This window comes from Nanorana parkeri, unplaced genomic scaffold (assembly GCF_000935625.1).
Source record: "Nanorana parkeri isolate BGI_ZX_2015 unplaced genomic scaffold, ASM93562v1 scaffold377, whole genome shotgun sequence".
Classification (NCBI taxonomy): Eukaryota; Metazoa; Chordata; class Amphibia; order Anura; family Dicroglossidae; genus Nanorana; species Nanorana parkeri.
The window spans coordinates 610,023-633,293 of record NW_017306645.1 but is presented as its reverse complement, the minus strand read 5'-3'; the positions used below and the strand labels follow the sequence as shown (position 1 = coordinate 633,293).

The following is a 23,271-nucleotide window of genomic DNA, read 5'->3' as shown; positions in this document are numbered from 1 at the left end:
GGGTCGCTGCGGCATCTCAGGCTGCTGGCTGTCACTGGAAGCTGTGAGAAGGAAGGGGTCGCTATTCACATCACTGACAACCTGTCAGTGATGTGTGCAGCGGCACGCTCCTCCTCAAAGCCGCTGCTTAGTCGTTGACAACCAGCGGCTGCGGAGGAGGTGGCTGGGCATGTCGTTGGCTGCGATGAAGGAGGCGGGGGCCCAGCGATGGAGGAGATGGGGCCCGGCGATGGAGGAGGCGGGCCCAGTGACGGAGGAGGTGGGGCCCAGTGACGGAGGAGGTGGGGCCCACCAGCGACTACGGAGGAGGAGGAGGTGGACAGGGGATCGGGGCTGACAGGTAAGAGGGTTTGACCAGCCCACCTGAGACCCTACAGAGCCCACCATAGAGAGTCTATCGTGGGCTCTGCAGGGACACTCTCAGGTGGGCTGTTTGGGTTATCAGGTGGGCTTAACTAGAAATTACAGTGCCCCTTACAAGATTTTGCTATGGGGCCCTTTGATTTCTAGTTACACCCCTGATCAGGACCAATGCTCAAGGGCCAGATGATTCTGCAGGAAATGTTTAAACATCTGTAATTTTATCAGCATTTAAAATTGCTTAAAACATTTTGACTTTAATATCACTTTAAAAACACATTCACAAAGGGGGTCACAGGGGGTCCAGCTCAATCATATGCAGGTAGCAAAAGCCTCTGGTTAATACATCTGGATGTTTATATAATTTAGTTAGTACAATTGCTATAGAAGAAATTGCTATTCTGTATCACTAGATGTATGGCCTTTGAAATGGAAATTAGAGAAGAGAGAGGAATTTAAAATATATCTAAACCTAAGAACAAAAATTGAATATATTGCCTTAGATGTGGTGGCTGCATCAGGTCTCTTTTTTTTTTTGAAAGCTAGATATCTTTTCTGCAAGTACAGCATATACCTCCAGTAACCTCCTTTGTACAGAACTGAAGACTGAAACAAAGTTATCAGCCTTCCCAGTTCTCTCTGTGAGCAGAAGAGAAGGAGACATGACCCTGTGTGAGACATGACACTGTATGAGACATCACACAGTCACGCTACGCGGCAGGGGCAGAGCAACATTTTTCGATGAGGATCGCATTGTAAACAGAACAGTGCCATGTGTCTATCTTTTGCAGGCTCAAGGGACAGATGCTTTGGTCCCCACAACAATGACTGGGCCTGGTGCAACTGGCCCTTTGCCCTGCTTTAAGGACGCAGGGGCGTCCCGAGGCCGGGTGTCTATCTTTTGCAGGCTATAGGGACAGATGCTTTGGTCCTCACAACAATGACTGGGCCTGGGGTAACTGGCCCTTTGCTCCGCTTTAAGGGCACGCGGTCATTGACGCCTGCCGGCGGGACGTTCACCCGGCGGGATGAGGTATGGCGCCAGGTCCCCTCACCTCTCCTGACACTGCCCGACCTTTTAGAGGGGGTGATACCAAAATGACTGACACCAAAATGACTGTCAGTCATTTTGGTGTCACCCCTCCAATGATGTCACCTGGGTGCAGGCCGCACCCCCCGCACTCCTCTTGTGACGCCACTGTAAGGATAGTTCTGCTTTTAGATCCGGCTGTCCATAGACTAACATTGCACTGCACAGCCATGTGAAATGGGACTAAAGCAGCATTTAAGGGCAAGTAATCTGCTTTCTATACAATTTTAGTTCTTGGGTTTGTTACCCTTTAATGGCTCATAGATTCAGCCCTACAAAAAAACTAGTGAATACTTTGTGAGCCGGACAATTATTCTAATGGAAAACAACTCATCAATTTCCAAAGCAAAAAAAAAATCTCTGTTTGCTGCACACGTCTTGTCTGTGTGCCAACATACTCCGGCACTTGTCAGATTTACACATGTACTGTCGTAAGCAACGCACGAGTGATGTGACTGAAATTGCTTATGTTTGCACCTGGAATGTGTAATTAAGGACTGGCAGGTTGTTGTATTGAGCCGTGATGCAGGTTTTATAATGTTAGTGCTGACTTATGAATTTTCTACCATCTCCAATAAACATTCGTGACAGCTACCTATTGTTGATTGAAGGACATCAATAACTGGCAAGCGTTGTGTAGTAGTGACGATGCTGTAGGGAAGAAGTTTCAAGGAAGCCTGTGCTGAGAGAAATGCAGAGGCTGCCATCGCTGACTTCCTTAAACAAAATGCTAGTCACCTGGCGGTCATTATTATTATAATTATTATTATACAGAATTTATTTAGCTCAGCACTTTACAAAATGAAAGGAGACAGTACCGTTACAATGCAATTCAATGCAGGAGAGTTAGGAGAGCTTACAATCTAGTAGGAGGGACAAGTGATACAAAATGCATTAATTGTGAGTGATGAGCTGATAAAATAAACGTACACATATTATGTGGAGGAGCGATATCCTTTCCTGAATAAGTGAGTTTCTAGGGATCGCGTAAAGGTGGATAGAGTAGGCGATAAGTGGACAGATTTGGGTAGGGAGTTTGAGAGAGTGGGAAACGCTCTGGGGAAGTCCTGCAAGGGAGCATGGCATGAGGGACCTAGAGAGCAGGAAGTCTTGAGAGGAGCGGAGAGGGCAGTTTGGGTGATAATGCTGATCCAAAGGCTTCAATACTTGAAGTCATTAAACAGGAACAAGTACAAGGATGGTAAAAGTCAAAATGAAGTCAGAACTCCTGACCTTCATGCTTGTTCTGGGTCAGTGAATCAAAGTACTAGATCAGCATGACATTCAGGCCACCAGGATTTTCATAAGGAGAGGTCAGCCATTGCAGCCTCCATACTTTGCTACTGCGTCCCCTTGTGGTCACTGGTTTCATTCAACAAGGCAAGGCAAAGCACATTATGGATATGTTACATACAGTGATCCATGATAAGTAGTGGTCAAGGGGGAGGGGTGGTGTCACTTGTTGCCGGGAGCTCAGTAGGACGATGGCAAGAGTGTCCCAGGTTGCTATGAGCAGGGTGGAGAGATGTGTATGGCCCTGGAAAATACCATAAAGTAACTCGCACTTCGTTTGTAGATAGCAGTCAATCTCCTTTATTGACTGAACATAATGTCGTCAGAAAGCAAATGTATATGTGTATGGCCCTGGGACACTCTGGCCGGAAAGGGGGTGGTAGGCAAACTGCAAACATTGTGTGGCAGAGAGGCCATGAGGCCATGCCGCTCTGTCTGCCTGGCAAACGGCTTGCAAATTATTTATAAAAAAGTGGAGAGCCACTGGTACTTGCAGCAGACAGGTATGGTTGACCAGGACTCACCCGTCTTGCTGTCCACAGTGAAGTGCTTCTCCCCTTCCAGGACACTATACACAACTCTTGCACTGCTTCCATAAGCTGGGTCATCCGCATCCCATGCTGATACAGCCATCACAGACGTACCTGTACAAAGAAAAGATAAAAAGCTCTAAAACATTTACCCACCTCACCTTGGCCATCTCATTCCGTCAAAAAGACTCACCCACAGGGGACAACTCAGGGACACTTCCAATGTAGGGTGACTGCAGGAATCGGGGTTCACTGTCATTAATATCCTGCACCTTAATGATGAATTCAGACTCTGGTTCCAGCAGTCTGTCTGTGTGTCTGTCCCTGGCCTGGGCGCGCAATGTGTAAAAGGTCTTGTGCTCCCGATCCAAGCGCTCAGTGGCATGGATGTCTCCAGTGAGTTCATTGATGATAAAGATGGATCCAGCACCCTCTCCAGAAATTGTGTATTTGATGGAGCCATCACCTTCATCTGAATCCGAATGTATCTGAGGGAGTGAGAGAGAGAGAGGTTACTTTCACTGCTTGTATACCTCCCCCCAAAAAAGTATGTACACTACTAAGGAAAGGAAGGAAATGAGGACATAACTAAAGTCTTGAGGGCCCATTGACACTATTGCAAAAATATTATTGAAATCTTCCAATGTGCACACTAGTTTTGGTAACCCTGCTGATCACCATGGACTTCCCTCAATATGGAGGGATTTCTTCTCACTTCCTGTTGGGTCTGTCAGACAGGAAGCAAAGGAAAATCTTAACAATGCAGCACAGTTGGCAAAAAAAAAAAAATGCTGACAGGGGTTATACCTTCCCTTAGAAAAAAAGTTTTGTCTTCAGCTCCACTACAATACATAAATCATGTGAATATGGTTCAGGACTCAGGAGGGCAGTATTTCCAGAATGAACCTTAGATCAAGAACACGGGAACATGACCTCTAGAGGTGGAAAGTTTAATACTACCCTTAGAAAGTATTATTTTACAGAAAGAGTAGTTGATGCTGAGAGCAGACGTCCAGCAGAGATAGTGAGTCAACGGTAAGTTGATTCAAGCATGACCGTGATAAACATAGGACAAAATTTAGACAAAAATATACTGATATTGTCCTGGAAATACTTTGCTAGGTAATGTATATTTGTTTGATCTGGATTCATTATTGAAAAAAAAAGTTTGCAAGTTCAATACTACTTTAGGGTAACACTTTACAGATAGTTAGGGCCATTATTTATTGGGTTTTAGCATTTACATGAAGAGGCTGATTAATATTGATTTTACTGTAATTACAACTGTGTTCCAGAGTCAAAAGTGGAAAATTAAAGGAAACTTGTCATGACAGAAGTATAGGGGCTGCATTTGTTAATCTCTTTCTCAAAATACTAGTTGCCTGGCTGATGTCATCAATAGTTTATATGGTTCTTGAGTCACTGAACCAGAAATGTGTGCGGATCAGAAAAGTCCCAATCTGCATACATGCGTTAGGTCAGTTGCTCAAAATTTTGAAGCTTGACAACCAGGCATTCTCAGGAGAAGCGATCAATAATGGCAGACACCATATTTTTGCTTTAAGGCAGGGGTGGACAAATCCGGCGCTCCAGTTGTGCTTTAAGTACAAATCCCAAAATGCCTCTGCGAGTCATGCCTGGAACTGTCAGTGGTGCAGTGCCTCATGGGACATTTACACTTACACTTTAGGTGTAATTTGGTATTCCTGCATCAGGAACGTTTACTGCAGCAGGAATCCCAAATCTGCCATTTACAAGCAGCAGCAGCTGTTACCCATTAGACATGTAAGCTGCGGAAATATTTGGTTTGGTCCGGATATATTAGTTATTTTGGGATTCGGATCCGAAATCTGAATTTTCATTAGTTAAGATGATTTTATGAATTTTCGTTGTGAATACCACAGAAAACCATATACAGATATTAATACTAAAGCTGAAGCTCCCAGACCCGAATGGCATTCGGGATCCGAATTTCTGAATTGCATTCGGGAGCTCCAGAATGCCATTCGGGTCTGGGAGCCATATACATACTGTATATTGCTAATCCTGATTAGCCCGTGTGAAAGGGGCCTTACTCTCAAGCACAAAAGCTTGGGGCAAACATCGTTGTCCTGCAATTATTCTCTAAGAGAGACCCACAAAGCCAACTTGGAGGGGTCTTTATATAAGTGCACCTGTCATGGGTGAAACTTGAGTGCTACCCTTGCTAAGGTCTCTTTCTCAAAATACTAATTGCCTGGCTGTCATGCCAATCCTTTATTACTATGAGTCACTCTGGTTAATTTACTAAAGCACATTCTTTTATAAAGGTACATTTTTACTTTGCATAGGAATTTTCACTTAGCTTAGCAAATGTATTGAAACTGTGCTGCTTTCACCCATCTCAACTGGCTTTGTGTTTGGGGACGTGTTAGCGTGGCTGCAGTGCCATTGCATGAAGGGGGCAGTTTAGATAGCTCTGGAACGCGCCACAATTGGTTTGAATGGGCCCTTAGCCAAACAGCCAGTCAATGAGCCTTTTCAGCAGGAGGTCAGCAATTACAGCCCCACAATTTACTCATGACAGGTGTATTTTATGGCGAATAGAGATTTTTCTTTATATTTAATTATTATTTAGTCTAAAACAAAACAATAATCCTTTTCAAAGTTTCTTGGCTGGGACCATATTTAACTGGCACCATATTAACAAAAATACTGTAAAAATGAAACCAGGCGGATGGCACCTGAATTACTCATAGTCTGGGCATATGTTTTTTTTAATCTGTCTTGTCCTGCTCATTTGTTGGCAGTTCTTCCTTACTGCCAGCGACATTCTCTGCTCAGTAGAAAGAACGGATACAGATCCAGTAAGGGAAGAAGCATCTGCCAAAACAGCTTGGCTTTAGGGGATGAAAGTTGTGTTTAGAGCTTATATATAACTTAATGCACAAAGTGAAGACATTTATTGGAATCCTCACACATGTAAAAATGAAGAATGAGGCTTCTAGGAGTTTCACCAGTTTTATTGTTTGCATGCGGAGAGTTGTAATGCTGATGTCTCTCCAAAAATGAGGTATCACTGTTTGGCAGGAATAACATCTGTAAGACTGAAATGTTCTGAACTAGCGATTATGTAAAACGTAGAAGTGCACTGCTGCTTAGAGGATTACGCTGCCTTGCTTATACAGTAAACTGCCGGTTATCCAGCACCCATATGGAACGGTAGGTGCTGGATAACTGTAGTTTCAGGTAGCTTGAGAGTTAATAGTAACTCTCAAGCAACCCCCACACATGGCGCCATTCACCTGCCAGCTAGCTTGGGTCTAAGCTTGTCCTATTTCGTGTCATCTGGGCTCTCATTGGTATATCATGGACCAGTGGATTGGTAGCTTTGTGTTGATTACTAATTGGTTGATTGCCACATGAACTCCACACAGTATATATGTTTGGGCCTTTCTATAGCATACTAGCTCTGAGGAAGGGGGACGCCAGTTGGTCTTCTCTGGAACCCGCTCTGTATTCCCATTGCTCATTCCGCCATACCTCTATGTGAGTAGTTTTTATTACCTTTTAATACTTCATCTAATAAACCTTAATACACTAGGAGGGGGCGCTGTTTGTTTTATTTTGTTTTACCTGCCTTGCTGTGTGACAGAATTGATAAATGTCCCCTACTGTGTCCCCTCAATAAATTTCTTGATAATCCAGGGATCATAAAGGGATATACTATATATATTGCAGAGTCAATAGCTACAGACCTCCAAACTTCATGCAGCTGAGCAGCTGCATCCAAGCCTTACATCACCAAGTGCAATGCAAAGCGTCGGATGCAGTGGCGTAAAGCACGCCACCACTGGACTCTAGAGAAGTGGAGACGTGTTTTTTGGAGTGACGAATCACGCTTCTCTGTCTGGCAATCCGATGGCTGTGTCTGGGTTTGGCGGTTGCCAGGAGAATGGTACTTGCCTGACTTCATTGTGCCAAGTGTAAAGTTTGGTGGAGGGGGCATTAGGGTGTGGGGTTGTTTTTCAGGGGTTGGGCTTGGTCCCTCTGTTCCAGTGAAGGGAACTCTTAAGGCATCAGCATACCAAGACATTTTGGACAATTTCATGCTCCCAACGTTGTGGGAACAGTTTGGGGATGGCCCCTTCCTGTTCCAACATGATAGCGCACCAGTGCACAAAGCAAGGTCCATAAAGACATGGATGATTGAGTTTGGGGTGGAGGAACTTGACTGGCATGCTCAGAGTCCTAACCTCAACCTGATAGAACACCTTTGGGATGAAGTAGAGCGGAGACTGCGAGCCCGGCCTTCTAGTCCAACATCAGTTCTTGACCTCACAAATGTGCTTCTGGAAAAATGGTCAAACTTTCCCATAGACACACTCCTAAACCTTGTGGACGCCTTCCCAGATGAGTTGAAGCTGTTATAGCTGCAAAGGGTGGGCCAACTCAAAACTGAACCCTACGGACTAAGACTGGCATGCCATTAAAGTGCATGTGCATGTAAAGGCAGGCGTCCCAATACTTATATATTTATATATATATATATATATATATACATACACATACACATACACACACACATAAGGGTGCTGAAAATGATATTCTGTGCTGCATTTGAACTATAGTATTAAAACAAAAATGTAAATGAAATTATAGTTGAATGCTAAATATTAACATAAGTGACACACAGTATATTGCAAGCAATGAACCCTGAAAGTAATATTTGGTGCCAAGCGTTACAATTTACAATTCCCTTTTTTTTATTTTACTGTTACACAGCACCCATCATTCATTCCGCGTCAGTCATTAGTTACTCTTTACTCATCGGGCATTTTATTCTGATTTATGATAATGTTTATATATAATACAGAGCATTGTAGTCCTGTCTAAGGCAGGTTTTACACTGATGTATGATGATGTCCTACAAGACTTTTCATATATATGGACATCATCTATGCGCACAGCGGTTACTGACAAGTTAAAACTGGGAAGGAAAGAAGAAAGGAGGGAGGAAGGGCCATTATGCATGCCCCTTAAAGTGGAACTCATTTCCCCCTTCACTTTAAATAGAGTGGCAAAGGACTAAAACACCACATTCATTTTTTTCATACAGTTGGATCAGAAAGACTTCCCTTCCATAAAAGTTTTTTTTTTTTTGACTGTTTGTGCCCCTACTGAGAAGATATGACCTGTTCCAGACACAAAACAGGAAACAACTTTAACAGTTGTTGTTAACAATGGAACAACTGCCCCCATTCAAAGATATGGCCTCTGCTCCTGATTCAGTGACAATTTTAGCTTCCCCTCACTTTCTGGTCTGGAAGTGGTTCTGATCCTCCCACACGCAAAAACAAGAAAATAGCTGGAGCTTCACTTTAATTTAATTACAGATATAGAGATAAAAAGAGAGAAAGGGAGTGAAAGAGAGAGAGAAAGAAAGAAAAAAAAGAAAGAGAAGAAAGATGGAAGTGTAGCCACCTTGCCCTAAGTGGGCTGACTACATAATTGTAGTTTGCTGAGACTGTATACAGTCTGGCTGATTATATAATTTATACTCATTTGGTTTTCCCTAAGAATTCCGTTATTGATTGCATCTACCTGCTGCTGGGCGTAGCTTTGCCACAGAACAGAACAACCATTAATGGAATACTATTGATATATATACGTCTCTTCAGCCAATCACGTGGGGTTTCATGGCCAGTGGAGGATGCTGAGAAAGGACATAAATATCTGGGACTGACTATGTGAGAGCCTCTTTCTTCCCCGGGCTTCCTGCCTGGGGAAGGTGTGTTACATGTGTGATGTCTGACTAGGCCTGAAGCCTACAGTTGGTCAAATGTAGACTCAGTTAGGGTCCACAACGGGATGGAGAGCCAGAGAAGATCTATGTCTGCTGGAGGCCCCCGTAGAAGCCAGGATGGGCTTGGACCTCAGAGAGAAGTCTGGTGTCTCACCCAGGGGAGATCTCAAAATGTCTGCCAGCTATGGTGCTCTAACACAGTGTCAAGACCCCCTAAACTGTGAAGCTGGAGAACATTGTTTGAGTCTGGAGTTCTGTATTCCTCAGGTGTCTGCAGCCCTATACCCTCTCTACCTGTTGGCTCTAATAAAGCATTGAAGAAAAAGAAAGTTCAGGCATCGGGAAACAAACCTTCCCAGTTGAAATCTGGTTGCGGTGGTTTGCATATAAGCTATCTTAAGCAGAACTCCAGATTGTCTTAACCCCACCCAAAATGACCCTGCAGTTTGCCTGCTGGCCGGTGATGACATGGCTACTCTTCTCTTCAAGTGAAGGCACATTTTAGTTTTTTTTGAGGGGCAGAAGTCTCCATGAGAGTCTGGACTGACAGTATGACCCTGGAGGAGGAGTGGCAGCCACCTTTAGAGGAGGATGCAGGGCCCATCACCGGAGTATGGGGTGCGTGAGTTGCCTTTTTGGTCATTTTTTTTTTCTTTTAATTTTTTTTTAAAAAAAAGTGAATTTTCACTTTAAATACTTGCCTACGTTTTCTCAGAGCCATTATATTTTAAACATGTATCCAATGGCAATCTTTTTCATTCTATACAGGTTAGGAGCAGAACAGTCTGTGCGTTATAAATATCTTATTTACAAGAGTTTTTCTCTTTGCTTCTAAATATGCATTGAGTGCTTCTTTCCATTCTCATTGTGACAGTTGTTGCAAAATCTCTTTTCCTGCTCATACACTGACAGCTGGCCAGTGTTTGGAATTCTTGCAATAAATAGTAATTGTTAGAAATCAGTTTTTGTCACTTCCTTATTTATGAGTGCGGGCTCTCATATGATATTCTCTAAGGTAATTGAATCCAGGTCATAGAGTCTAGATGCGGCATGTGTGAGCTGGACTTATTGGTGCTGTAAGCTGTTAGCAATAGCAAATGTGTGCTGTACTTCTGTAGGCAATCAATAGCAGATGTTCGAGACCATAGGCAGACATATCATTTGTGCCAAATGTGCAGCTGAACAAAGACGCTCTAGGACTATGGGATCCATTTTTACTAGGGTGGGCCAGACATGTGCTGGGACCCCATCCACTGTCACATAGACTTGGACACGGCTCAATATCAATCCAGCTGTCAATCAATACACAATGAATATAGTAATCAGTAATGATGAGTGGTGGCTCAGCACATACCCAGTTCACCCAAGCCCAAGCAAAACTGTGATTGACACACTGCCCTGTCAGCCTTATCAGTTGCAACAGGGGCCTTCCCTGCCCCTTTGCGACATTTAGCTGCTGGACAGGGAATGCCCCTGTTGCTGATGAGGGTGTGTCAGTCACAGTTTTTAACAGGCTTGGGTGAATTGGGTTTACACCAAGCCCCTGCACATCACTGGTACTAAGTTACCATGCATTGTGGTGTGATGCAAAGCACATGCAATGGCTTGGAGTGTTAGGGTGCCATTAAGGGTCATACATGATCTTGTGCAGTGAGGAAACATGTGCAGGAACGCCCACGTTCTTATATCGCATAGATGTGAAAGGGGTCAGCAGGAGTAGCATCTAATCCCTAAATAGATGGAACAAATGACTTTGAAAAGCTAAAGCTACACAAAGAGCATTCAGTAGCATCTTATAGCAATTGCAATAATTGGAGCATTAGGGCTTGTTTACACCAGCCTGAACGCTATAACGATCCATTTTAGTGTGTGGGCTGGTGTCCGTGTGTACTGATGGTGGGGGGTCAGTGCTTTGCATGTTTACAAGGCACTTTTCACTTATTTTCTTTGCAAATGTATTGAAATGTCAAGGTGACATTGCATTCATCTCTATGCACAGCAACTGAGCTGCACTATGGAAAGATGCAACATGTCTGCATTCTTAGGCAGTCCATCTCAAGTCAGCATTATATTGTAAACAGGACAAATAGAAAACAATTGTTTTCTATGTGCCCTTGCGGTGACCTGCATTGATCAGGTTCAGAAATTGCCAGTTACTACACATTGTGTCAACGAGCCCTTATAAGATCATGCAACATCTTCAACTAGATGCTATATTTTACTCCCAAGTGGGCTTGGTGCAAATCTAGTTCACCTGAGTTTGCCAAAGCCCACTCAAAATGACTATGACTACCACTCCCCCCTTCCAGCTCAACTGGTGGCAGCAGTTGCAGAGGGGGTATTCCCTGCCACCTTGTGATGTATTGCTGGGGAATTTGCCTCTCTCCGCAACAGATTGAGTAAGGCTGGGCACACACCTTACAACCATCGCAAGACTTTTGTCTTGCGATGGTTGTAAGGTACTTAAAAAAACGTACGATCTGCCTATGTTGCATAGGCAGATCGTACTTGCGATGATCGCAAGCCACGCCCCCTGAGGGGCGGGCTTCCGATGACCGCAATGCCGAACGGGCAGTGTGCGCTTGCGCACACCGGCCCGTGCGGCTGTTATCGTACGGACATGCCACAAACCCGCCGAACATCGTACGATGCTCGGCGGGGTTTCTAACATGTCCGTAAGTTTAAAGTCGTGCGACCTTACAGTAGTAGAGGTCGCACGGCTTCCACACACCTTACGATCATCGTACGATCGCGGGATTTCCCGCGATTATCGTACGATAATCGCAAGGTGTGTGGGGACCCTTATAGGAGGAGAAGGTGGCAGTCACAGTTCTGAGCAGGCTTGGGCAAACTCAGGCAAACTGGGTTTGCACCAAGTCCAGGCTAATCACTGCTCCCAAGGAATCCATCGGTTCCATCAATTACTACTTCTAGCGATTATTCTGTACTAATTTTAGTAGCACAGTTGAGCTGCTAATAATCCCCATGAGTAGACCTAGCCTAAAAAAAGTGACTGCCATCAAGTGGTTAAATCTCTCAGTAGCAAGAAATTAAAATAGCCTGTGTAGTTTAGCCCTTATGAGGCTTTCTATACTCTGCTCTCCACATCTTTGTTCTCTTTTGCCTTGCTAGTTATCATTGTATTAATTTATTCCTCATACTTACTGCTGCTTTGCTAATCACTATCTACAGTCTACATTGCTGCCTCGTTCTATCTTTTACAGCTGCCTTTCCTTTATACAGGGCTTTTTCTTTCACTGCTTAGCTGCTTATCTTGTCTGACTGCTGAGCTGTTTTATTCCTCTGGGTTTTGCTGTTATTTCTACCTCACAAACACCCCATACTTTTTGCATGTTGTTCAGCCAGTTTGCAAGTCACAGAACACGATGCTTGTAACCATTGCTATGGACAGAATGTCCACACATGTTTGCCCCCTAGTGCTAGCTCTGAAAGGGTGGAAAGGAAGCCACAGTGAAGTGAACAATTCATTCCACTGGCCTACTAACATCAATTACACCACTCGCTTCAGTTAAGTAGGGATTAAATGACACCTGCTTGCAATCTACGAGTTTTAGATACTGCAAAAGCAATGGGCACAGGGGAGGACTGGCCTAGGCGGAAAACAGAAACAATCAACCATTTCATAGTACAGAAATATTTTTTGTTAGTTAAAGGAAGTGCACCAAATTGCACTGTGGTGTTGCAGTGATCAGTGGCCACAGTAAAAAGTTCTTAAAGGACATGGTTTAGTGTGATGCACTGTTTGCATCTTTAGGTATTAGTTTCCTAAACCACAAAGGAAGATGGTGCTGAAAGCCTTTCTTTCTGCCAGGCCTAGCTTGGAAAAGGAAGTAGATAGCTATAGATCTTTTACTGGAAGTAATCAATGTCTAAATGGAGAAGTATCCCCACCCAGGGCCACCAGCCCAACATCCCTCATTAGTACAGGCTCAGTGTGCAAATACTCCCGACCCCCAGCTGGTCGTCTCCTAAATAGACGTGTTCAGACTTACTCTCAGTAGTATAAAAATCTCACTGCAATGTTTAGCAATGCTGCTAAGGAATGGATGGTGTCTTTCAAACTGATGACCATACATGGATACTCACTGCTTCAATATTTTTAGTTCCTCAACAGTCAACACAATGCATGGAGTGCATTGATTTTGTGAGAGCAGCTATTAAGAGACATACGTGAATTCCTGTTGCGTGCCTCATGCCTGCTGAAAAAGCCTCCATTACCGTTATTAATGTGAACACAGGCTGGTTGTTCTGTATAGAACAGCTTAACCCACAAACTGAATGGTGGGTCATATCTGCTCATGACTCCCATAAATAAGGTGCTTGCCAGTCCAAGTCTGTAAAGTTATCAAATGCAACCACTGCTCTCTCTCTCTCCCCTGCATTGTTTCAAGAATACTGCATATTGTAATATTGGCTCAACTGTTCTACCTTTTGATTACCACTACTAACTGATTTAATCATGTGATTCAACATGATTGCCAGCACAAGAATTTACACATCCAAGATGGATCTTTAAAAGTCACAGTAGAACAAATACTAACCAGGATTTAATATGAGCACATTGAATGACTCTTGTATAGAAGAGGGAGATATTTTGAACAATTTGGCCAGGGAAATCATGTATGTTAGGTGTTTTATGTGTCACAAAGCCAGTGATAACACAAAATATCTCTTCTTCCGTTTTCAGATGAGTCTAATTCTACCCTCCGCTGATCATCCAGTTGTCTTTGGGTGATTAAGCACAACTATAAGGATAATTCATCTTGTGAATTTTGCATTTCGAAGTAGTAATGGCAGCTACAGAGAGAGACAAAGGTCCGGGTAAATTCATGAAGGGAGAAGATGTAGATTCTAGTTATGGATGTGAGCATAGAGGTGTAAAAGCTTACATATTCTAAAACACTACATTTGAAACAGAGATTGAGGTTTTTATCCTGTGTGTACACACTAGACACGGTTCACCTCACCATTGTTTCTAACTCTCGCATCTTCTCATGTACTTATCCTGTTTTCTAGATTTCCCTCTGCTATCTTGTTCAGCAATCTCTAACCCATGACACATTCAAGCATTCAAGCGCCCCCCTCACATCACACTTCTTCAGGAAAGCATAACTAAATTATTCCCTTCAATCACTTCTCCATTATTGCTTCCTTTTCTTTCACCACAACTATTCGCTTACTTCTTGTTTATTCTGTTTATTTGTCTAGATCGGTCTTTCTGAACATTTATACTCAAGAGGAACGTCTAAAAAAAATCAAAATCTCAGGGAACACCAACAGAAACAAATTCAGGGGAAAAATTCCTTTACATTGGCAACCATTGCCAAGAATGCTCCTCTTACAGTGGTGGTCAGAATGCCACCCTTACAAACAGCTAAAAAGATGATTGGTGCCATGCAGCTGGCTCTGGAACTATGCAAGCAATATCAAATGGAAGCTCAATTAGTCAAAGCTCAAGGAACCCCTAGCAACCTGTGGAGGAACCTTAGTTGAGAAAGATCTGACCTAGATTGTAGGCTCCTAAACATAAGGTCCTCTTTTCTTGTTATTGTTATGAACTATATGTGCTAGATTTTGGAACATTGTATATATTATATGACATGCACAGCAGTGTTGCTGCTGCAGTTGCTGCCCAGTGCAAGAACAAGGCAATTTTGGCCTTATGTCCTGTGGCTTCAGTTCACATTAACATGCTATGTTGGTGTGCGTTAAAAAAGTAGGACATGTTGCATTTTTGCACAGTGCAGTGTGTTCCAATGTGCTATAATGTTTGCAATGCGCTGCAGTGCATAAGAATTACATACAAGTTGAAAAAAAAAAGCACTGCAATGCATTTTAATACCATAACACGCAGTAAGGCGTACTGGGTGGTGTAAATGAGCTCTAAATCTCTGATAATTTTATGTGCTATAAAAGCTTTCTCCGAGTTGCCAGCTGCTACAGGTCATCAGACCCATATCTCTTTCATATCTCTACTTCTCTTCATCTATTCACCTTATATGCCCCTCCAGGATTATTTAATGGTGAGTAGAATATCTTTGGTACACGTAGGTGCTTGGAAACCTGAACTTTACCAATCTTTAACTGTTTATTATTCAGCAGAAGCAGTCTGTGCCTGTCTGAGCTATCATCCCCATAGTGTGCGCACCATGCTTTGGAGGAAGCAAGTACTCACAAAGAGAAAGAGGGGGGCATCGAGAACTTACATGGTGCTCCCTAAGATTCATGCTGCTGTGGGCTGACTTTGCCACAGGACCCTCTTTATCTTACTACACACTGAACACCTGTTATAAGTCCAATGTATCTCCTTTTCTACCCCTGCACCTCTCTGACTGGCCAGGAGGAGTATACTGTATGCACCAATGTCTTCACAAATGCTTGTACCAGTCAGCGGGAGGTCACAGAATTCGTTTTTTTGCCCCTACTTAAATGTATTCATGCAATTGATGTAAAGTTTTATTTAGCTCTTTCTAAAAAGGTCAGAGCAAGCTCTGTTTTATTATTCATTTAGACCATACAGTGGTGTTCAGAGGGACTTCCTATGTTTGCCTTTTATGCATATATAAATGTGTATATTTGTTTTCTTCAACATGGCAAGAATTTATTATTTCTGCATTTCTTTTGTCAGGCTAGTATCATAATGAAAAAGTCTGAAAGAATCCGAAATTCAGTCAAACTGTACAGTTCAAGAGATTGGTGTAAACCAGGAGTGCAGAAAACTCATGTAGAATTATGTCTGTTGGCCAAAGACAGCATGTTATTTTAAAGTATACCTCAAGCTAGGGATGTTCAGATACCAAGTACTGTACGCCGTACAAGTACAAGCAAAGATACTTTTCCAGCTCCAAGACTAGACTAGAGAAAAGTTCAAAAGTTAGGAGGCAGATGTCATTTTTAAGGAGCATACGGAGCTCCTGGGATTTGTACATGCATTATTTTTTTTTCATAAATATGTATTAATGATGCACCGATACCATTTTCCCAAGTACAAGTACTGATACTTGTTCAAGTACTCACAGATACAAGTACTGATACATTTTTATTTATTGTCTTGTGACAGTTTTTCTAAAACAATACAGACTAATGATTTCAGGACAGTGGCGGGACACCAGGGTCCAGTCCCAGCTGCAACCACTGCAACCCTGGTAGTTCTCATGAAAATGCCAATTATCGGCACTGGTATCTGAGCTGGTATCGGGACATTCCTACCTCTAGCCCAGTAAAACCTTGTAAACTAGTTGCAGAATTTTATATCAGGAACCACAAGGAGGTGTCTGTATGCATATTTCATTTAGTGGCCCTGCACTGGGAGCCCCTCAAAGCCAGTCCACTATATTATGCATATTGTGTGGCCTGCCCCCTCTTATCCTTTACTTGCGCTTATGGTGTGCTAAACACCCTTAAGGGCCAGTTACGGGAGTGGGCAAGCCACAGGATGACCACATTTGTTTCGTGGTGCACTCTGAAAATAAGCTAAATATGTGTGCTGACATCTAGAGGTTCTTGCTGTATCATTCTAGAGTCAATTTACCAGATTTGACTGGACCACCGGCTTTCTTAAAAGGAAACCGGTAGAAACAAAACAAACACCCCTCCTCTTTGTAGAAGGCCCTGTTCAATTGCTTTACTTGCCATTCCTGCTCCTGTCCACGGCCACAATCTGTACTTCATTCCCTGGCAAAACTGTTTGGTATGGCATACACATGCCATAACCCCCAGAAGTGTAGTAAAATTGTGGGCAATAGGGTATGGTTGGTATTTGCACAGGATATTTACATGGACTGGAGCAGGGATTGGAGCACAGAAGGTAAGTAGAGGCACCAGAGGGACTCAGATAGACTTTTATTTTTAATACGGGTTCACCTCAAGAAGCCAGGGTATTTACTTCTACTTACAGTAGATGAGGCTCAACCATTTTGTGCATTGCTGGTGCAGCAACTGCCATCAGAACTGCCAACTGCAACAAATCAATTGGATGGGGAAGTTTACACTCATTATTTATATGCTTGAGAGGCACCCACACCCATAGATGCATGCGTGGACATTCTGTTACAGATAAAATATCCTGGTCCCTGAAAGAAAGGGCTTGAGGGGGTAATTTTCTTTTTTTTTTAAAAAGAGGAGATTATACATGACATTCACTTTCTGTTTAGAGAAGAACCTCTATAGGGTGTACGTCTGTGAAGGACCTCATTCATCCAGGCCATGGTATATCTGAGAAAGCTAGACGGATGACTAGTGAAACGTCTTCAAGAAAAATACAGCAGGTCTAGCTGCCTTGATTCATGCCCCTTCAGGGTATTTTGTTATGGGGGAGACAAGTGAGGGATTGATGCAAGCTTGTAATCATAAAGGTAAAATGCTCAATATTATATACTGCACATGCATTTAAGAGCTAAGTGCAAAAAAAAAAAACAATCTAAAAAACATAACTATATATGCATTAATCACATCTTTCTATATTATTTCTCACATATTGTTCACGGGATTATTGATGTAATAACATGATAGGATCGTGTACACAACAATGAATGCATGTCCCCTCCACATAACAGAACATTACAATGTTACTGCTGTGTATAGCACCCATCAATACAAAGTCAATTATAGTCGCTGAAGTGCCTTATTGCAATCAAAAGGAATGTGATTTGCTATCGCAGAAGCATTGTTTCAAATCACACGTAATCCAACTTAAGCTTTTTAAATAGGCAGAATTTAATATTCAGTTGTTTGGCATCCCCAGAGAAAGAGAAAACTTCAGCACTTTCCTTTAATTCTCTGCAAGTTAATTAAACGTGTGAGCTTTGTGTTTAATCCCTTTTATATCTAAAATAGATCTCTCCGTATTCTGTCTTCCGTGGCAGGCTCTGACCCTATAATCCTATTAAACAAGAGAGATCTGCACAGGAAGAATAGTGCGTCCTTAATACCAGAAGGGGGCACTACTGCCATCTGCAAAGCCCATGTGTGCTGCAAGGTATATGTGTAAGTTGTGATTAGTTTATGTCTGGGTAACAGGTTTTTTTCAAGTGAAATTGAGATTGTGCTATATTGATGTGTACAAGCACACCGTCACCCATTATAACACACAGAATAAAACACAATGTGGTTGAGCCGGTCTAAGGACGACAGGAAACATACAAAACACCAGAGCTGCAAATCAGGAAATTTAAAGTGTTTCCAAATGGCACTTTGCCCAGTTTTATCTGCTATCTCTGAGTAACTTGGCAGCTGGGAGCCCTCGAGTCAACGTGGTTGCGGCTCTGGAGTCTTGGGAGTTTTACGAAATGGAAGAGATTTCGAAGTTTCTGTTAGATGGTTGGCAGTAGTACATAAACAAAAAACAGGTCCCTTGCATGTGCACAGCTTGATAAATATAGATCTGGTTCAGCTCTACATGCTAGAGGCATATATGCAATGAATAATGCCTGAAATAGCCCTAGAGTCAGAAGGAACTGGTTAAAGGAGAACTATGAGGTGAGTGCTTTTCACTCATCCTCATAGTTCTAGCCGACCTGTGACAATGAAACTGTCACAGGTCGGCTCAGTAGATCGGGAAGTGAGCGAACACATACCGGCGTTCGCTCATTTCTGGATCCTGTCACGGCTCTCTGCCAGCTGTCACTCACCCAGCTGGGCGGATCCAGACATAATTGTCGGGATCCGCTTCAGCGTCTCAGTAGCTGTAGCTCGCGCTATACTGCGGCGTCTCAGTACAGTTCGCGGTATACTGAGCTTAGGGTGACGGGAGGACGCTAGTTTGTGTCCTCCCATTACCCTAAGGAGAACTATGGGGAAAAACCCTAACCCCATAGTTCTCCTTTAAGCTTAGGGAAATTAGCCTTTATGAGAGGCAGAAGCACTAGCAAGGTGCGAGGATTTATAAATTGTGATCACTGATAAAGACAAAGCCTACCATGGGAGGAAAGAAAATAACCATACCTTGTGAAGACTAGGGACATGTTAACATCCTAACTTGATGCTTCATGAACATGTTAACATCCTAACTTGATGTTTCATGAAAACAGGCAAGTCTATTTTGGGGCAGCGGCAATACAACAAATATTGCAGCACTTATTTCTTTAAACCAAATCCTGTCCTGTGGCCATTGCTGGGACAGGATTCTTTATCACTCAAGGTCACGAAGGCCAAAGTTCGCCCCCCCCCCAAGGAGCTGTGAACTACTTCCGCAGCACAGGTTGAAGGTCCTGCTCTTTTTTTGTAATGTCAAAATATTATGACATAAAAAACCTTTAAGTGATGAAATTAGCTTGCTTAGTTTGTGACACTGGGGCCTCAAAACCACTTGTTAGGACTGTCTAGCTGCTAATGAGGACTTTAGCTTTAACTGAGCTAAACTGACCGGTCCACAAACTGGTGTGTGTTGAGGCACATTGGGATGCGGAAGCCCATTAATTTTGAATGGGTTCTAAACACGACTTATAAATACAATTTTTATTGGTTTGGGTAAGTAAAGGGACATCCTCCTAGAAATGCATTAACCTAGCCACTATCCACACAGAGTGGGGTAGGTGGTCACTTTGTATCTAAACTACAATGGACACTTTTTTCCCCAGAATTTCCAGACCACATTAATGATGAGTTTGGCCCGTTGGGATTGGCACGGTACGGATCGAATGTCACCAATATGACATCCGTGTCTGTCCAGTTCTTTTCACTATCTTGTGATGGAGGAAAAAACTGAAATGACCGGACCCCATGTCGGTCTTTGTGGAATCAGATGTAAACGGACATGTGTCTTTTTATATCATATTACTTCCTATCTGGCACAATCAGGTCTGTCAAAACAGAACACTGTTCCGTTTGTTTTTCCAGACCTGGCCAGAGTTGGGGGATAACCGGGTGTAAACGGACACCTGTCCATTTAGACCCGGCTCCCCATAGACTAGCATTCGGCATCCAATTGGGTCCGCCTGAAAAACTGACAGGTGGACCCGATCAGACTGCCCCTGTGAAAGGGGCCTTTGGAATGGCTACAAATGGCGAGCAAGACTCAATATTGATGAGCGTAAGGCTCTGCTCTTTCTAAGCTTTGGCGTACTTTACAAATGTGAGTGTTTTAATCCTTTTTTTAGGGCTCATTCACACAGACAGGAACGACCTTAAAAAACACCCGATACTTCTGTGCCTGGGAGTGATAGGTGTTGATTACAGCTAAGGGCAGCACCCTGTACAAATCAATGACAGGCTGTGTTTGTACATATATACTTGCACAGTTGAGCAGTTACATCTGTGCAGGAATGGATGAGCAGCCTTTGATGAAGACAATTTGCATCCAGGGCCTCTCATCCATTCCTGTATGGATGTAAATGCTCAGATATGAGGGTATCAGACACCCCAACTGTTTAGATTCCTATTGGCTATTGCACTTTGCAATAGCCAATAGCAAACTAGGCAATGTACACGCCCACCACTGCTGTCAATCAGCAGAGGGGGACCTGAATTTTTCTATCAGGTCCTCTTCTGGTGATTGAAAGCAGCAGAGGGCGGGTGCAATAGCTAGTTTGCTATAGGCTATTGCAAAGTGCAATAGCCAATAGGAATCTAGCTATGGATTCGTAAGCCTTTTTTTTTTTTATATTCTGGATCCAGTGATCCAATCTAGCTATGGATTCGTAAGCCTTTTTTTTTTTTATATTCTGACGACTGCAACTAAAAACAAAATCAGAAAAAAAACCTGCAGATAGCAAAGAAGTTATTGCTTCCTGTGCTATCTGCCATCATTTCAGGGGGGTGTTCTCTCCCAGCCCCCCTAACCCCCCTTCAGGGCACCTCCCTGAAATGAGAAGGAGACCTCCCTGAAATGGCTTCTTTCAGGTTGGGATCCCTGGGGTATATGCATACAGTTGCAGCCTATCACTGATTTGTACTGGCTGCTGCTCTCCGCTGTAAGCAACACTTGTCAATTCCAGGCACAGAAGCATTGACCGTTTTACATGGTGTACCGCCATGCACGTCCATGTGAATAAGCCCTAATACATACTTCATAAAACCAATGTGCTTTGGCCTTTCTTTATGTGAGTTTTACCTAAAATGTTATTGCTCCTTAGTTGAATATAGGATGAGAGTAAGGAAAACAGAATGTTAGGGATCTCCTATTGCCCCCCACCCTATAGAAAGGTGAGGGAACTGAGGAGTTTGTGTAATGCACACACATCACACTACACTCTATTGATATTCTGCATTGCTCTGTATAATGTACTATTGCTGGAGCCATTTTTTTTATTGTTTATCCGATTAACCGATTAATCGAACTTAATAATCGGCTAACTAATCGATTTTGAAAATAATCGTTAGCTGCAGCTCTAGTGGAGACTGCAGACATGTGAAATATAAATAAAGCAATATGATGACAGCTCACAGAGCCCAGGGAAAGATACACAATGCTAATAATTGTATTTGCAATATCACTGGATTGCTTGCTTTGGGTGTAAAAATATAGTTCATCCTTAAAGGCTCCAGAGGAAAACCCAGCATTCTACAAAATCCTTTGTTAGATAAGGCCTGACCTATATACTAGCACCAATAAAGCAGCATATGTTTTTTTATTTTTAAGAATTTTTAAATGTTGACCCGTATTTGCATTATTTCTCTGTAGTATTAACTCTTATATGGAAGTGACAAGGACTGGAAGGCACTATGTGGGAACGAGTGAACACAGTTGACAAACAGAACATTCCCATGTTCCCCCTAAATAGTCTGCTGGCACCATATTACCTTCAGTGCCCGCCTTAACGCCCACACTCCAGAAAAGATCTTTTCACAGTAAAAAGAAGTGAGCTGTCCTATTTGTAACACAAACTTACACAAATGTTCACCAATATCTGAAACAAATCAGCCCCTTGTTACAGACTATTACCTTGGTACAAAGTTACAGACCGATCACTGGGAACAGGAAACGAAGGAAATGCTTCCTCCTGCCTGCAGCAGACTGATGACATCATCTCAGCCAAGGCAAAGTCACTGGACTAGTACATTATTATTATACAGGATTTACATAGCGCCAACGGTTTGTGCAGCGCTTTACAATATAAGGAAGACATTACAATCACAATACAACTCAAGACAAGATGGTAAGGAGGGCCCTGCCTCTAAAGGCTTACAATCTAAAAGGGAGCGGCAAGTGATACATTGGGAGGTAGCTGTGTGGGGATGAATTGTTTGAGAACATGATGGATGAGTGGTTAGTTTGAGGTGGGATAGGCTTCCCTGAAGAGATGAGTCTTAAGGGATAGCCTAAAGGCAGTCAGAGTGGGAGATAGTTGGACAGGTTGGGGTAAAGAGTTCCAGAGGATGGGAGAGACTCTAGAGAAGTCCTGGAGGCGAGCATGGGAGGAGTTAACGATGGAGTTGGAAAGCAGGAGGTCTTGGGATGAGCGGAGCCGAAGGTTAGGGTGATACTTTGAGACAAGGTTTGAGATATAGCCGGGGGCAGAGTTGTGGATGGCTTTGTAAGTCGTTAATATTTTGAATTGTATCCTTTGGGCGAGTGGAAGCCAGTGTGGGGATTGGCAGAGGGGGGTTGCAGACACTGAGCGGTTGGTTAGGTGGTAGAGTCTAGCAGCAGCATTCATGATAGACTGAATGGGGGGATAACCTGTGTAGAGGTAGGCCAATGAAGACGGGAGATAACAAGGGAGTGAATGAGTAGCTTTGCGGTTTCATTGGTGAGGAAGGGGCGTATTTTGGAGATGTTACGAAGGTGAAGGCGGCACGATTTGGATAGTGATTGGCTGTGGGGAAGAAAGGTGATGTCCGAGTCAAGAATGACACCTAGGACCTTGGCATGGGGTGAGGGATCAGGGGCGTATCTGCCGTGAGGCAAACAAGGCGTTTGCCTCGGGCGGCAGATTCCTAGGGAGCGGCAAAAATGCCGGGGTCTCAATGTACCGGCCCGCGGACCAGTGGCGGCCCGAAAGCCGGTACTTTGTGACCCACAGCCAGCTCAGAAGTCAGGTACGCGGTCACGGACCGCATACCTGACTTGCGGAAGCAGCTACACGGTCTGCATCTCTGTCGGATGCAGATCGTGCAGCTGAGTCTGCGCCGGCACTCGGATCCTTTCGGCCAGCGCTCTTTCAGTGAACGCTGGCCGAAAAGGATTGTGCAGGTTTGATTGGGAAGGTCTGCAGCAGACCTTCCCAATCGACCACCGATCACCGGGACCGACG

General features: G+C 43.4%; 1 protein-coding gene across 1 annotated transcript in view; it reads right to left on the bottom strand.

The window, feature by feature from the left end:
- The window catches only part of CDH22 (cadherin 22), an 83,272-nt gene that overhangs the window by 36,250 nt on the left and 23,751 nt on the right, over positions 1 to 23,271 (bottom strand). The window contains exons 2-3 of the mRNA XM_018559045.1: positions 3,467 to 3,761; positions 3,268 to 3,387 (exon numbers count right to left, since the gene is read on the bottom strand). Of these exons, the coding sequence (XP_018414547.1) occupies positions 3,268 to 3,387; positions 3,467 to 3,761 (415 nt within the window). The remainder of the gene's footprint in view (positions 1 to 3,267; positions 3,388 to 3,466; positions 3,762 to 23,271) is intronic.